We start from the raw sequence: 17,046 nt of genomic DNA, 5'->3' as shown, positions 1-17,046 counted from the left end.
TATGCCTATGGTTCAGTTGGCCTGCTGATCATCTCCATCTTAATGTAATCTTTAACATTACACTGCTACAGGTGAGGTGTTAAGTAATATATTAATATAACTATTTTCACTGAGCTATTTCACAAGAAGTATGTTCTTAGCTAAATTAGACATTTAACAAATTTCATTGGCAATTCAGTGTGGGGGGAGAGTATCCTTTGAACAGGCTATTGGTGTGACTTTCTCAATATAAAATAACTTTTAAACATTTTAATTGAAGTTTTGAATATGAAATTGTGTACTGTCAGTGCAATAGACTACGGCAAGAAGAGCACCAAAGGCCCTAGGAGACTTAAAAAACAAGCAGTAAGCAGTTCTGTCTCTGGGAGCCACAAGTCTTTCATTAAAATTAGGAAGATTCCACAGGTCTAGTTAATCATGTGGATATAATGTATTGAATGTTTTTACACTTTAAAATCATTTAGATGAACACTAAAGACCTCAAAGATCCAATAGCAATATCAATGGTAATATTGAAAACAAGCATTGAATGAAATAATTTAGATAAAAATTATGATGTAAAGATTGCATGAGAATAACTGGATTTGAAAAGTAAAATTAAGGGAGAAGAGAATATGAGAAAGCTTACTATTGGAAAACGGAAACAATAAATAATTTTTGAAAAAATATTTTGTGATAGATTTCCCCATGCTATGAACATAAATGCAAAAGCTACAAATGGGGCAACTGACATTTGGGCAGTTGACTTGTTTTTATCAAAATCACAGGGGAGAAAATTTATTTTGCAAATTTTCAAATGGGAATCACGCTCAGAATCCAGTTCGGTTTTCCCTTTTTTTTTTTTTAATTTGATGATTTCATAAAAGATAAATAAGCCCTCGGACCAAGAGGTGGGTATACTGGCACGGTTAACTCTCTCGCCCCAGAAATTCCACTAGGCTAGAAAGAATATTTGGGGGCGGGAAATGGGGATAAAGAGGTCTTTAGGACCCAGCAGGCGGCGGCAGGCGGCAGTTGTGTAGATCACTGAGAGACTACCAGGGTCCGGTTCAGTTTTAATTCTGTCTCTAATCTCTGCAACGGCGGCGCTTCCTGGGTCCCAAGGCTCGCGTGTCCACTCAGCTGCAGGCGGCCGCCTGGCTAAAATCAGAGCCGCCTGCGCCCCATCACCCATCATGGAAATCCTCCAACAAAAAGTAGCCCCGGACGCATGTGCCTGAGGATTCCGCACAAAAGAGGTGCCCAAAATGAAGACCCTAATGGTGAGTCATTTGTTGCAACTCCTCTGGGCAAAGGCGCGGACCCGTGGGCACTGCGTCCTCGGGGTGCACGGGAGAGCTCCAGGGGCGCCTAATCCAGCGCTGCGAGGTCGCCTGTTACAAAGGGATAACTTTCCACCTGCTCCGCGTCCCCTCACGATTTCTCGGTTCTGCGTGGGTAGGAATCCCAGAGCCGGGTTGGAACTCGGGTTGTCTCCGCTCCTGGATCTCCGCAGGAAGTCTGAGGGACCAGCGGAGAGCTGGAGTGGTGGGCTCAATGCTCGGGGGATGGGAGATGCAACCGCCTGGCAAAAACTAAGAGGGACAAGAAAGGGGGACCTTTGCAGACTTTCTTGGTTTCCTTGTATTTCAAACTTGCAAGGATCACCTACGGGTCCAGGAAGGAGAGGGTGCAAGGGTGTAGAGATTTCCAGCAGGCGAGTTGGCGAGAGGGCCCCCTTCCCAAAGTGCGAGCCCACCCCTGTCCTCACCGCCGGCGCGCTCTCCCACCAGTAAGTAGCCAGGCTCCGCGCACCACCTGCCCTCTGCCGAGAGATCTGGGAGGTGGCGTCGGCTGAGAGCAGCTATACACCGGGAGCATCCCCTGCGGTACGCGCGCACGGGGACTCTGCCGCTTCTGCCCCGGCTGAGCGCTGCCGAGACCAGGACCCAGGCCAGTTCCCGCTACAGGACCTCCCCCTGGCCAGTCCGGCAATCTTGAGGGTGTTTCCAGCAGGCGCGCTCCTGCCCAGTCGGCTCTGAGCCGCTCTCTGCTTTCTCCCGCCCTCCCGCAGCGCCATGGTCTGGCAGTGTGTTTAGCGCTTACCACTATGTGCACCAGCTTGTTGCTCGTGTACAGCAGCCTCGGCGGCCAGAAGGACCGGCCCCCGCAGCAGCAGCAGCAGCAGCAGCAACAGCAGCAGCAGCAACCAGCGGCCACAGGCAGCGCGCAGCCGTCGGCGGAGAGCAGCCCCCCATCGCGCCCCGGAATCCCCGCGGGACCGCGACCGATGGACGGATACCTTGGTGTGGCGGACCACAAGGTGACAGCTTTCTCCCCAACCGGCACGCCACTCAGCAGGGAATCCCACACACCTGAACCTGCCCTCTTTCCCCGGGCTGAGAGGTGCCGTGAGTAGGTGCCTTTCGGACTCCGGAAGGCACAGTGGACCCGCTGGGGTGGGGTGGGATAGTTCTTACTTGACATGAATTCCTATTTGAAAAAGGGTGCAAAGTTTTTCAGGGAATAGGGATGGAATGAGTGAGCCCCAAAGCCTAATTTCCTAACAGGAATGGGCCCTGGAACTAGAATCCTCTGATCCCCAGAATTTCAGCTGCTGGGGGCGGAGGGACGGGGGGTGGGGGGCGGCGTGCAGGTTTGCTGCAGCTTTGGGTTTGGCAATCCAGTCGCGCCCCTGTAGGAGGAGACCTGGGATGGTGCGAGTGTCAGTCCTAGCATCCCTCTGACCGCTAACCCGAGGGTGAGCAGCAGCCAGTCCACCGCCCCTGCTCTGGCTCAAAGATTCCCCTCAGACCTGTGCTTCCGATTGCTCTGAGCAGAGGTACCACAGCCCTGGGGAGCGGTGCCCGAACAGGCGCGGAAGGCTGGAGGCGCAAACTCAGCCTCCATTGGCTTGAAACTGTCGGTAAGGGCCTGTTTTCCTCTGCCTGCCGGGAAGCCGCTACATGGCGTGGCTAATAATTAATAAGATAATTTTTAAAAGAAAATTGAGCCTCCTGTCCCCGGAATAATGAATTTCTGGTTTCAATGTGTGAAGCCTCTGGGAAAATCCTAATCAAGTTTCCTGATTCTGAAAAGACAATTTAATACAGTTTAAATGTATTCTCTATTATTTGAATCTGCTAATATATTTTGATTAAAACAAAATTCCACTCTATATCTTCTCTATAAAGCTAGAGGATTTCTTGAAGCCACCCAACTATTCTGCTTTTTATATTACTAGACCTTACGGTTGTGAACCAAAGTAATATTTAGCAGGTGATCCTTTTGTGTGAAAAGATTGCTCTTACTCTCCATGAAAAAGTCAAACTTTTTTTTCAAACTTTTTGAAAGTAACAGTCAAGAAGAGGAAGGGTCATTGAGGAACATGTATAAAAGACCCATGGACAAAGCCAAAGGGGGTAGGATTGAGAGTGGGAGATGGGGTGGGTGGGGCAGGGTAAAGTGGTGGTGAGAAAATGGAGACAACTGTACTTGAATAACAATAAAGAAAAAAAGCAACAATTAAAATATTTCCATTCATTTGTGCAATGAATAATGCTAAGGATTGTGGAAGGTACAAAAGAAGCTAAGGCAGGATCCAGGCTTTCGGGATCTTTGCCTGGGGTGGGGAACATGCCAGGAAGTATAGATAGATAGATGATAGATAGATAGATAGACAGACTGGTAGATAGATGTATAAGAAGTGCAAGACATAAACTGTTAGTACTCTTGGGTCTAGAGATGAGAAGGATCAAGGAAAGTTTCTTCAAAAATGTGGAACTTGCACTGGGAAGAATTCAGAGAAGCCAAAAAGAGGAAGAGATTTCATTAGGAAGTGATTTGTGGGAGGGGGTTGATGGTAAGCTCGAAATCAAAAGTCGAGAGGGCCATCAATTTTACAATTACAGCTTCAGTTTTCTAAGTTCTTGGTTGACTCCACACTTTGTATCTGCATGTGGGAGAAACCGATAAGGGCTGAAGTTCTAAGAAAGTTCAGACAGTGGCCTCTGACAGCAAATGGATGTGGTGATTGTGTGTAACTGGTATATGATGAGTATATGGAACTTAGTGGATCTTCATGGTGATTGTTTCGTAGAATTGGCTATTAGCATGGGTGGAGTTTTGATGAATAGGGGTGTCAAAAGGTACTTTTGCTGAAAGCTTTGGTTGGCCTTCGGGAACATATTGGTAATACTTTTCTTGCCTGTGCCCTTCTGCTGTACAGACAGGCCAGCTAAGAATGTTGATAATCCGATGCAAAATATGATGCCCTTATGTTTGTTTTCAAAACAGTGCTGCTTCTTCAAGCAAATATGTTAGATTCCATTTTCAATGTATCAGAGGCTTATTTCATTACAATGAAGAGCAGCTCTTATTTTGGAAGGAATGTTGAAATTCTATATGAAAAAGTTAGATAATCTGTAGTAAAGAGTTTTATAACCTGGAAGTATTATGTGTGTGATAAATATGTGTGAATGTCTTTGGAATTGTTAACAGAGAATTATAAATGTGACCAGGAATATCTCTGCAGATAATTAAATAGTAATGAAATTCTATAACAGAAAACCAACATCTCGCAAAATTCCATTCCCAAAGGGTTCAATAAGTTTTATCCCACCCCAAGCAAGGGAACAAATGCAAATCTTAAAATCTATGCCCCTCTTTCTAGGCTGCACCCTAATTGTCCCACTGAGCTATATGTAAACTTCTGCCCAAAATGCAATCTTCAACCCTTTTTACTGTTACTATTTAGCTGGCTAGAAATTAGGCGGAGTTCAATTTCTGATGGCTGTCTGAATGTGCATGTGTAAAATGTTTTTGTATTCTTCAAAAGGTGCTGTTCAATCAAGTTTATTTAGAATCCTCCTATACTCTTGCTTAGGCAGAGATTTGTTAGAATATTACTAAGAATTTTTTTCAGTTAACACTGGGGAGGGTAAAAAGGAAAGCTTTTCTGTTCCTGTTACGTTACCAGATGATACTGTGATTGCTTTTTTTGTTTTTTGTTTTAACTCTCACATCAGGCCTTAGAAAAATTACAGGATGTGCTGAATGCAATGACCAGCAAGCCATATGCTGCTGCATATTGAATCAGAATTCCAACAGACTTTTTATTTGCCATTGATTTAGAGATTCTGGAGAGAGTTACAGATACTATTTAGGAAAATGTTCACATCTCCATGGCCAGAGGTCCCAAAGACTGCTAAATATGTAGTATTTCTGTTCAGTTGCATGACAGTATTAACATTATAACTCCAAGGTTAAATTCAACAGGTGGTCCTAATCCCAAGCACCTGAATTTCACAAATTACAGCCTGTCTGCAATGATAGTCTTGTCTCATATGGCTGCAGACTAAATTACTGTTGAGATTAAATCACTATGTGCTTTTGTTGAAAGACATGCTGCAAGTCAAGTCAGTGATGAGCAATATGTGTTGAAGCTTAAAATATCACTTTTCATGGTCATATTTCCGACTTCCTTTTTTACAGACTATGTGAGCTGAAATTGTAATTACAGCAAGACCAAGTGAAGAGTACTTGCGATTTCTTGCAATAATGAAGGCATTCATTTTCTGTTAGATTCTTTCTTTCCATTTCCAACCCCTTTCCCTCAGACCTTTTCCCACACATGTTTCCACCAATTCATTTCCACCTTTTTACATGTCTGTCATTGCAGTGAGTGCATCTGTGTCTTGCCACTACTTTCCTGGTTCCCATTTTTAAAAACCATTGACTTCTAACCTTACTGGCCAGACACAAGCAAAGAAGCCAATTTTCATGGCTTTGAGAACCTTCTGCATTTAGAATTGCAGCATAATATATAACCAAACTGAAACACACATGGACACTCAATCAAGCAACCCTCTGAGGAAAGCCCCAAGTCTCCCAAGCAGAGTGGAAGGGGCATGGAGCACCATTTTATTTCCAGTCTGGATCTGGTCTGGGTAGATAAAGTCATTTGCCATCTGGTGGACTTTGTGAAATGAAACTGTGAGCTGATTACCATTTCCAGTGGACAGGAGCCCTTATCACAGAAGGCCCATTTGTCACCTGGATTGCCCTTTTCTGAGATGGCTTAGGAAAGGCCAATGATCAATGCGGTCTGAAGCTGAGCTGCTATCTCCTTGCTTTAGTAGTAGCTCCCAGAAATGGATTTTATACATACCTGTAGCATACTTCTTGCTTCTTTCTTTGCTTCTTTCCTTCTATCAGTCTTAGTTATTTGAACAAAACAAACTGCTTAGTTAGAGGTGATAGTACTATAACTATTAATTGGTAGATGTGTATTTGAAATAAGATAAATCAATACCAGAATTGAAAAATAATTCAAAACCAGGGAAAAAAAACCACATGCTATGTAAATTACTTTGAAATTATGATATAAGTGTTCTTCCTTTAGAAAAGCATACAAATTCTCTAATACAAGTTTATATCATTTATTAAACTTTATTTTATGGTATTGGAGTTATCCAATAAGTTATAAATAATTTGGACCTTAAATAAATTCAAAGCGAGCTCACTTTAAATACTCACATATTACAAAATATAATCAGCCAATGATAATGAAATCCTTTTTTCACAAAGCATCAACACAAAGGAATCATGTGATAGACAATTTTTTTTGCATGGGTGAGGCATTGTAATAATGTGATTGGTTTGGAAGAATTGTTTATATAACATGTATTAAAATACTTAATCTTCCTTAATTTTATGAGAGCTGGGAGTATTTATCCAGCTCCCCACAGGAGGAACCCCAAGATACCTCCGTGCCAAAGCCCAAACCACACCTTGGGGATGAATCTGACCTGGCTCCCTCTCAAGTATCTGGCATTCTGGCCTCCTAGCAAATCCTGAAACACTCATTCTGCTTCAGGACCTTTGTACTGGCTGTTTCCTTTCTCTGTAAAGCTCCTGATTAAGATTTTGCATGGTTCATTTCTTCTGGTCATTCAGCCCTCAGATCAGATGTCATCTTCTTGTGGCCCCCTCCTCAACAGTCTTTAAACAGCCCCCTCCTTAATAGTAATTCTCTGTTACATCAGCCTATTTTATTTTCCTTATAATTCTTACTATCTGAAATCACTGTAAAGTTTAGTTGTCTACTGTTTATCCTCCCCCCAAGAGAATCTAAGCACTATGATAGCAAAGTATTTGTTCATCTTATTGGCCAGTTTAACTTTAGGCCCTAGAGTAGTGTTAGGTACTTAGTGGGCACACAATAAGTATTTATTGAAGGAAAAAAAAAAGTAGGTGTGTGGGGGGAGGGGGTGTGTGCCAAGAAGGACAGAGCCAACTCACCCTGTGTCGAGTCCTTTCTCTACAAGAAACATCAGTGTAGTCCCAAGGCCCTGCATGCCTCATCCTTCTTAAATTTGGTATAATAATAATATAATAATGGGAAGGAAAGAGGCAATTATTTAAAACATAAGAACCTTTGGGAGTGAGGTCTAGGAACCTATACTTTAACAGGCTTCCTTTACAATTCTTACGCACATTAAAGTTTGAAAATCATCGTTTGAAACATTTTTAATCATCACAAGGTGTAGTTCTACAGCTAATTTGTTTCTGGGTTTTTTAATTAATCATTGCCCTTAGTAAATATTCATTGAAGGCCTAATAGTTGAAAAATTGGATATTCTAGAGAAAGAACACAATTCCTACCCTCAAAGAACCTTTGATCTCATTGGAAAGAAAAGACAAAGAGGCAAGAAAGGTTAAATAATAAAGCAAGTTCTGAATAATAATATGAAACCAGGAAACAATAAATCAAGGCACTAAAAAAGAGGCAATTTCTGTGATCTTTCTCTTTTATAAAAGAAGTTCAGTATTATTATTACCTTAGAAGTTATAAGATGTTCAAACTAAAATTTTGTTACTCATTAGCTCTTTTTAATACATATGTGCTTGTATTATATATATAAATTATATATGTGTGTATATATGTGTATGTGTATGTATATAATTTAGTATATGACATCCAATGAATAGTTAATAACTTAGATATCAAAGCAACTTCAAAGTGGGTTGATTTTATTAAAAGTAAACAACCTCTTTATGTTTTTCTTAGGCATGGCATAGGGTCTTCCAACTCTTGAAGGGAGCTAACCCAGTTACCTTGTTTGACTATCTTTGTAACACATGGTGACCGTGTTTTCCAAACCAAATCTCATGACCTGTGCCATGATGAATTTGAATGTAATTGTGTTGGCTACAAGACAGAATATTTGCAGTCAGACCTGTCCTGGAATTTTGGCATTTGCTTTAGAGAGGACTCTTTATAACCCCAGGGCCAAGTGGCAGCACAACATAATTCCTGTCCAGCAAATACTGGGGTAAAGGGAGATTAAAGATTTTTTTAAAAGACTTTGAAAAATTAAAACCCATCATTAATCAACAAATCATTTCAAAAGCCTCCTATATAACTATTATATACTCCTACTGCAGCTGTGAAGGATCTTAAAGACAAGAAGACAAGGAATGATTATATCTTAAATAATAATAATATTACCCATACCTTGTGAACGTGATTCAAGAGAAGAATTATCTTGGGAGTCAGTAAATTTATGATGAAATGACTGATAAAAACTTGGGTGTGGGGACTTTTACGAGAGGTACTCGGGTTCTTCTTTACAAGCTCTTTTAGTGTTAAGTGCTTAGTCTGGGCCTGGGACAAATAAATATTTTTATTGCATGCTCTGTTCAATGTGGTTTCCCAAATAAAAGTCACAGGCATGTATATTCTCAGTTAGACAGCATGTCCACAGGGAAACCTTTCTGACTTATAGCCCAGGTCAGAGCTGAGCTGTAAGTTTTGCCTTCATAGCCAGGATCCCTTGATAATACTTATTCTGGTTCATTGTCATTTCTTGTCCAAAATTGTCTGCCTTCCCCACTTGACAATCAGCTCTTAGAGTCTAGGGATTTTTCCCCCTCTTTGTTTGTCATCGTATTCTCAATCTTTAATAAAATGGTTCTTGAACAAATATTTGTTGAGTAAATGAGTATATCTATATAAAGATTTTAAATTTTTTGCAAAATAAGCCTGCATTAAGAGTGTCTGACCATTTGGAGTTCCTGAAAATGAATAGCTACACATCATAAGTAACTATTTCTCAGAAACAGTTACAAAGCTACTGTAATGTGTAGCTTTGTAACTATTTCATTTCTTCATTCAAGTACTTATCAGATCTCTAAAAGCACACTCAGAATTTTAGGACTAAAAGAAAAACTTAAAAATTATCAATAGGAATTCATGAGCGGTCATGTGGTTTGCCCAAAGTTTTGGGTTAGTGGCAGAGCTGATGCTAAAACGTGGGTCTCTGCTGTGAAAATCATTATACCATAAGAGAAATTCAGAGTCAATATATTCTAAGCAGTGACTCAACATTATTTGAACATAATTTATTGAAACAGAGAGCCTGGACCTACCCAATTATTGGAAAGAAATGAATATTTCAACACCTTATTCTGAAATTAATACTAGAATATGCCTCTGGATAGTTAAGAGCTTCTTCCACCAACCACTGACTTAGTGATAGGTACTCTCTAACACCTGCGTAAAATGTATGGTGGCCATAAAAATGGAACAATTTACAAATCGGAGTGCCTTTAAAGAGTAAGCCAAAAGAAGTCTTGTGTTTAATTTTTGCAGAAACTGTCCTGACCAGACCACTCATTTAGCTGAATTACCTTCTCCACTGTGGGGAAGAAAACATCATAAAAAGACTCAGTTAAATGAGGGTGTGAAGAACTGCCATTCTACAAGTGATCATCCACTCCTCCTGGGTTCTAAGATGTAATATGTACTGTGAGATAAAATCCCTTTGGGCAACTAAGAAATCATTTTATCTATGGTAGAGGAAAGTAACCTCGGTAAGTTGTAGCTCAGCATGAAAAGGAAACTTTTTTATTTTATTCTCTTTAAATAGCTAAGAAGGTATCCCATAGCATTCTGGGAAGCTCATAGATTCTGAGGATACTCTGGCACACTGAAATGCAGAGTTAAAATGTTTTTTATGAGAAAGCATATTCTGGAAATTAATTGCACATATGGGACTTCTCTACTGACTGAGCTGCAATCTTGCGTTTCTAATTTACAGATCTGTTCATGTTCTTTGCGTGCTTCTAATGGCTTCCCATTGCCTAAAGCATCAAGTTCAGACTCCACAGGAAGGCTCCCAAAGCCCGGACAGGGTCTACCAGGCCTACTTCTCGAACCTCACCTCCCACAGCTCCCCTCAGCCCAGGCTCCACACACCCTGGGAGCACAGCTTGCTGTTTCACACTTCCCTGCTTTTCCTTCATTGAGGAATGCCCTTTCTCACTGTATCCACTGGTGAAGAACTGATCATTCATTAAGATCTAGTGCAAGCATCTCCTTTCTAAAGTTTTTCTGGATACAATCCCTGTGCAGGGTTGATCCCACATTCTCTTACGCTTGCCATGCATTAGTCAGTCACATATTGACTGGGTGCCTACCATGTGTTAGACACAAGGGAGAAAAAGAGAGGAAGCATTCAGTCCCTACCTGCAGGAAAATCAGTGTGGAGGAAATACATATTACAATTACTGTACCTTTGTAAGTGCTGAAGTATTCTCTGTATCCTATACATGCCTATAATGACACCATATTGTGATTATTTCTTTGCATGCTTGTCTCACTGACTAGCTCTACTTTCTTGAGGCCAGGAACATAACTTACACATCCTGGTATTTCCAGAATCTAAAACTGTGTCAAACTCAATAAATCTTTGTTGAATGTTTGGTGAACAGAGTCCTGCTGTAATTATATGTAATAGAAAGAGATTTGAACAAGTCCAGCTAATAGACTTACTAATCATTGAAATGACAGAAATGATAAGTAGGGGCAGAAGGATTTCACATATGTGGCATACGATTAATTTGTGGTTTCCCTTTAAGTACAGAAGAGCATTTGCTGACCTTTCCAGAGCAGTTGACCAGGTGTGACATCCAGGGATGTCCGTGTGTGAGGAAAGTATGGTGTTGTAGGAGGCATGGGACATGCTGAGGCTTTTTACTTGTGAGCTTTTGGCATGATGGGAAACTTCTTGGCCTGAGCTTGTCTGTAGAAAAGGAGCTTAAACTATTGGGTAGGCTAAAAAGACCGTCATGTTTTTTTTCCCATGGAGTAAAGGACACACTTTTCATTTTCACCAATAACTTTATTGATTTGGTTATTTTGGGTATGTCAGCTATCTCCCGCTATTGGCTTCTAGAGGGTGGAGGCCAGGGGTGCTGCTAAACATCTTCCAGTACATAAGACAGCCCCACAGAAAAGAATTATTTGGCCAAAATGTCAATAGTACCAAGAAACTTTTCAAATCATTTTTGACATGTTTGATCAGTCACAGCACCTTCCCCATACCCTGCACAAATCTTTTTTGTGTGTTTCAGTTGTGTTTTTACCTTTCTTGAAATAATAAAGCATAACATACCAAAAATGTTGTGTATTTTTTTCATCATCAATATTAAAATGGCTGCCCAGAAATTCACCAATTTTGATAAGTTTTTTTAAAATGCACACTGATGTGGCAACTGTCACAATACAATCTAACAAAATTGCTTCAAATGAAGTTAAAGACAACTAAGTACTACTAGAGCTGTCTTATGGAAAAAGACATAATGGACTTTTTGGCCAACCCAATAGATTCACTCATTCCCTCATTTGCCAAATAATATTGTATATCTACCATATTTCTCCCATTGTATTCAGAACCCAAGTGGCAATAATGAATAAGATGTAATGTTTGACTCCACAAAACTTACAGCTCTCAGAAAGACAGGTAAATACCAAAAAGTACAGTGCACATTTGTCTATTTACAGGCTATGGAGATCAGATTTTATCCTGAAAGCTTTGGGGAAGTCTTTAAAAGGTAAATTAAAGAAGACACTCCCTCATATGTGTATCTCAGTGTATCAGCATTGCTTTGGTGTGGCACAGGTCAGAAAGGTCTTAGGTTATGGGAAGAGGGACCAGTTAGCAGACTGTTGCTATGACCTGCATTAAGTGATGTTGGTGGCCAGAGGATAAAGGGACCTAAGATTGGTTGGTATGGCCTATGGGTTTGGTTCTCAGTCAGGACACATACCTACATTGTGGATTCAATCTCTGGTTCGTGGCACATACAAGAAGCAATCAATCAATGTTTCTCTCTCTCTTTCTTTCTCTCTCCCCCCTCCCTCCCTTCTTCTCTCTCTAACAGCAATAAGCACATCCTCAGGTAAGGATAAAAAAATAAAAATAAAAATAAATAAATGTGCGGGCTGTGAACCAGTGTTGCAGGTTCGATTCCCAGTCAGGGTACATGCCTGGGTTGCAGGCCATGACCCCCAGCAACCTCACATTGATGTTTCTCTCTCTCTCTTTCTCCTTCCCTTCCCTCTCTAAAAATAAATAAATAAAATTTTTTAAAAATTTAAATAAATAAATAAATAAATGGACCTAAAGTTTCTGCCAAACACAATTTTCTGTGATTGCCCATCCCAATGTGTGGGCACAGACAGTCTGAATGCAGCTTTCAAACAGCAGAAGGTTAGTGGTTCGAGACTGCCTCTCAGTAGTTAGTGAAGAGAGTTTGAGGATGACACCAGATGGCATTCCACCTTTGTCTAATTTTGAACCTCACTGTGCATCTTAACACCACATACTGACTTGAGCAAAAACGATGGTGTTATGGTTAAGGCTGAAGCAAGCTGTTGGTGGAGACTCCACAATGTATGCTAGCTATGACAGGAATTAAACCCACCACCTGCAGCAGAGCAGTAGGGTGTGGAATGAATGTGCTGGAAGAAACTTTATTATGTAATAGTTCTACTGGAGAAAGCTTTATTCTAGAATAATCTTGTCAAGGGAGACTTGGTTGCATAATAAATCTTACCCAGCATAGATCTGTTGGAAGTACGAGGTGGAGAGCAGTTTCCGTTCCTTTGATTTCCCACATAGTTACAGACAGAGCAATTATCATTCTTTTCAATCACCTAAGTTTGTTAACAACTTCTAAGAAAAGTAAAGTTTCTATTTCCCTTGCATCAGAAGGAAATTGGCCATAAAGTAATGTAAAATTTGCCAAGAGGGAGTCTGATTCCTAATTCATTCATTTGGTTGGGAGCAAAATTATGTATACCTGAATGAACTCTGGTTTTATGGTTACTTGGCAGTGTCACACCTGCCAGGCTGCTGGCGGGGATTTCCAGGTTGTCTTGAATTACCTGACGTGGTATCTGCTTCCACGCTGTACTGCAGTCTAAAGCTGGTTCATTTCATTTTTACTCTGCTTGTTTCAAGTTTTGAACCAAGTGCAGGATATGATAACATTCTTCTGTATCCCAGATCCTGGAGAAGGGAAAAAGGATTGTAGGAACTTGTATGTTCCTTGCCTTACTCTTATTAACAACTGTGTGTAGTTTTTGGTTCTGTTTGAAATGTGATGGGTTCTTAATGGGCCCCAAAAGTTCAGAAATAAAAGTCAGAGAGAGCTGTCATAGAGAACAGGCTTTCCCAATGGAATGACCCTGTAATAGTGAGGTGTTAAGATGAAATAATTGGACCCAGGACCAAGACTAAGGACCAGAGTGAGATGTTAACATCAGTTGCTCCCGAGTCTTAGGAAGGCAAGTAGGAGTGGCTTATTGTGGGCTGTGCAGTGTCTACAGACGGGTCACAGTTATTGACATTATTACATTTGAATGGGACCTGAGGTGTTGTTTGATAACAGAACAGAACCAGCATCACCTCCTTAAAAATAAGTCCATCCGACTAGGACTCACAGCAGTTGTTTTTTTGTTTTTGTTTTTCTGGAATGAGCCCCATAGTGCCTATGATGAAAAGTCTCAGGTCATCCAGGGAGTTATGAATAGCAATATCAATTGGTCTGCTGAGTAAAGACTATTCTTAGTAGGCCCAATGAACATTCTGATGGTGTCTCACTCTTTAGAAGTCTGAATTATGGAAAAGAGTCAAATTTCACTTTATGTGTCTTCCAGGGTATTCTGACAACCAGCAAACACCAAAACATAGTAGTTAGTATTTCACGCAAACTTCCCACAGACTGTATTGGAGATTATTGAATGCCTTTGTCCTTCCTCTGCATTATTTGCACTCAACCACGTTAAAAAAAAATAAAGAAGGGAGCAGAGGCAGAGTGCTGGTTCTGAAAACCAACTTAACCCCCACTCGGTTGTAAATGCATAATACTGATCTCAAAAATGGCAAAAGGTAGAAAAAAATAATTATTCATAAACCTACTACCAAGATATAATTACTGCTGATAATTTAATGTATTCCCTTACAGATTTTTCATACATATCGAATGTGTATATGTGAAATTTTAATATCCTCCCTTTCTATTTTTTATTCACATGTGTTGGGTCTGTGGGGCCCATGTGTATACAGTATTACCAACAAGATATGATCTGTGGAATACAGAAGGGCATGAGCAACACTGTTAGATCTTAGTGAAAGACCTGTCTTATTTAATGGCTTAAAATCAAAATATTTTCCAATTAGAGTTAGAATAATTAGGAAATGTGTGTTGATCATTGTGGTGAATTCTCCACTTATTAAGCTATAGACATCTTTCCAATAACTTAGAAAACACCTTTCTTTCCCTGGTGTTTACCGTCCTCCAGTACTTTTCAATTGTGATGCTTCTGTCCCTACCATTCATTCTCTGCATGTTTGCTCAGCTACAGAACGTGTTCCAGAATTTATGTTTTAAAAATCATTCCTTATAGTCCCTTAATCCTTCTTGTCACTTTTCTCTAAATTTCCTCCAACCCATCAGTAGCTATTTTGGCAGCTTGGCCCGTGGCTTCAAGGGTACAGCTAAGGATCATGAGCTCCATCTTCACAGTCCCTCTGCGTGCGCCCTTTCCAGAGCTGTGCCTCATGTTGGCCTTTATTTTCTAGGGTTCCTCCCTGGGATTCAATCAGTCCCCTATCCTTATAGAGTACAGATCTCCCTCCTTGTTTATATACTGTACAACTTTACTTTGACATAACCATCTTTCCTAAAAAGAAATTTTACAGCACAAATAATTATCGCCTCTTTAATTAGTAAATTTTTATGCATTTCTTGTTCATTTTCTAGTTTTATAAAACACTTTTTAATTCTTTTATCTTATTTTAACCTACCACTTATTAAATTCTATGACTGTTCTTCTCTATTCCTTTTTTTTTCTTTTGGTGCTCGATAATTTCTCTGAGCAACTCTATTTCTTGCATTTTTCAAATATGTACTAGCTGTTATTTCTTGATTTTGGCATAACCTCAGAACTCGCATTACTCTTCCACTCCACGGGTAGAATAATTCTGTCATTAGAGACATCAGGGCCTGCCTCTCTCATGACAGCCAACTGGCAGGGGATATATTTTATACATTTTGGTTGGTGGCTTTCAAGTAAAGGAATATGTCTGAAAACACGCAATCTTTGCCAAAAAGCTCCTTATCTAATCAGCCCTTCCTGTTGCTACCTGAGCTCTCTCCTTTATCCTCCAGGTTAAAGCATCACTCAATCTATCCCGTCTATTGTTTAAATGTTTTTATTGTGGTAACACATACATAACATGAAATCTGACATTTTACCCATTTTAAGTGTATGGTTTAGTGCCTTAATATTCATAGTTTTGTCAACCATCACCATTATCTGTATTCAAACTTTTTATCACCCCAGAGTCTCAATAACCTAAGTAATAACTCCCACCCCTACCCCTCACTATAGCCCTGGTAATCTTTATTCTACTCTATGAATGTACTTATTCTTGATATTTCATAGAAGTGGAGTCACTCAATACTTATTATTTTATGTCTGGCTTATTTTATAATGTTTTCAAGATTTATCCGTGTTGTAGCATGTATCAGAAGTTGGCTCCTTTTATGGCTGAATAATATTCCATTGTATGGATAAACCACTGTATGGATTTTATTTGTCCATTTATCTTTTGAAGGGGACTTGCGTTGTTTCCACCTTTTGGCCATTGGAAGTAATGCTGCGATGCACATTGGCATTGTTATTCATTTTTGCAAGTTCCTCCTTCACCTTTCCCTCCTTTCCCATCCTCAGGGCAACACCTGAGTCTTTAGCTCCCTTACCTCACACCTGTGCATGCCACCCTACCCCTTAGCTGTTCCCATCTCCATGAAAACATGTAAAAATAAAAGTTAAAAAAATGAAAGGGAGAAGCCATCAGTTGTACTAATTAATTTCTTTATCTCAAAAATAATGTAAACATTTTGAAAAATAGGAGAGAGGAACTGTTCTCATAATCCTACCACTTTGATGTAACTAATGATACAGTTTTGATTTATTTCTGTCAATATTTTGCATTGCATTCTTTATTTTTTAAAACCTAAATGTGAGAATATTATGTATTTTTTAAAAGTTATATGATTTTAAATCTTTTGTTTCCCTTTTGCTGACTTTAAATAGCCATTAAAATTTCCTTTGGTTCTTGTGTACTTTTTTATATCCATTTGTACCCTATAATTCTCAGTCATCTTGTGTACTTACATTTTATGCTGTCCAGACCTAACCCAAATATTTGCTTGGCCTGATGCATGAGTACAAATGAAGGCTCTCATACATCCTAATGGGTTATCAAAGATTATGTCTTCATTTAAGAAAAATTTTCAAGTTTCAAAGGTTTCATCTTTATCAGTAATTATGTCTTCATTTAGGAAAGATTTTTAAGTTTCAAAAGTTTTGTCTGAGCCATTGGAATTATGGATTTGATCAGAATAATTTCCTTGTTCATTCTGTTTGAACAGTAGTTAAATCTTTATTAAATAAGAATGGATAATACCATGCTTGAGAATTTTATGTGGGTAATGCTTGACAAAAGTCTACCTACTTGAATTATCTCCAGTTTTCCAAAATGTAGGCACTCTACCTCTTTGAAGGTTTTCTATTCTTTTTTTTTTTCCAGCTTTCCCCCTGCCTGAAGTTCCTTTTCCAATGTTTGAACTTATCAGAATCTCACATTCTTCTCATTCTACTCCCTTCTCCCCATACATACTCTGAAGCAGTGACCCACTCTACCTTAG

General features: G+C 39.8%; 1 protein-coding gene across 1 annotated transcript in view; it reads left to right on the top strand.

Moving 5' to 3' along the window:
• Positions 1-1,064: 1,064 nt before the first annotated feature.
• ST6GALNAC5 (ST6 N-acetylgalactosaminide alpha-2,6-sialyltransferase 5) overlaps positions 1,065-17,046 on the top strand; it is a 159,709-nt gene continuing 143,727 nt past the window's right edge. Inside the window, exons 1-2 of the mRNA XM_045835611.1 lie at positions 1,065-1,262; positions 2,054-2,302. Coding sequence (XP_045691567.1) covers positions 1,248-1,262; positions 2,054-2,302 — 264 coding nt within the window. The 5' untranslated portion in view covers positions 1,065-1,247. The remainder of the gene's footprint in view (positions 1,263-2,053; positions 2,303-17,046) is intronic.

Source organism: Phyllostomus hastatus, unplaced genomic scaffold (assembly GCF_019186645.2).
Source record: "Phyllostomus hastatus isolate PE091 unplaced genomic scaffold, TTU_PhHast_1.1 phas_contig_209, whole genome shotgun sequence".
Classification (NCBI taxonomy): Eukaryota; Metazoa; Chordata; class Mammalia; order Chiroptera; family Phyllostomidae; genus Phyllostomus; species Phyllostomus hastatus.
Note: the sequence above shows the minus strand (reverse complement) of the source record. Positions and strands in the feature narration are given on the sequence as shown.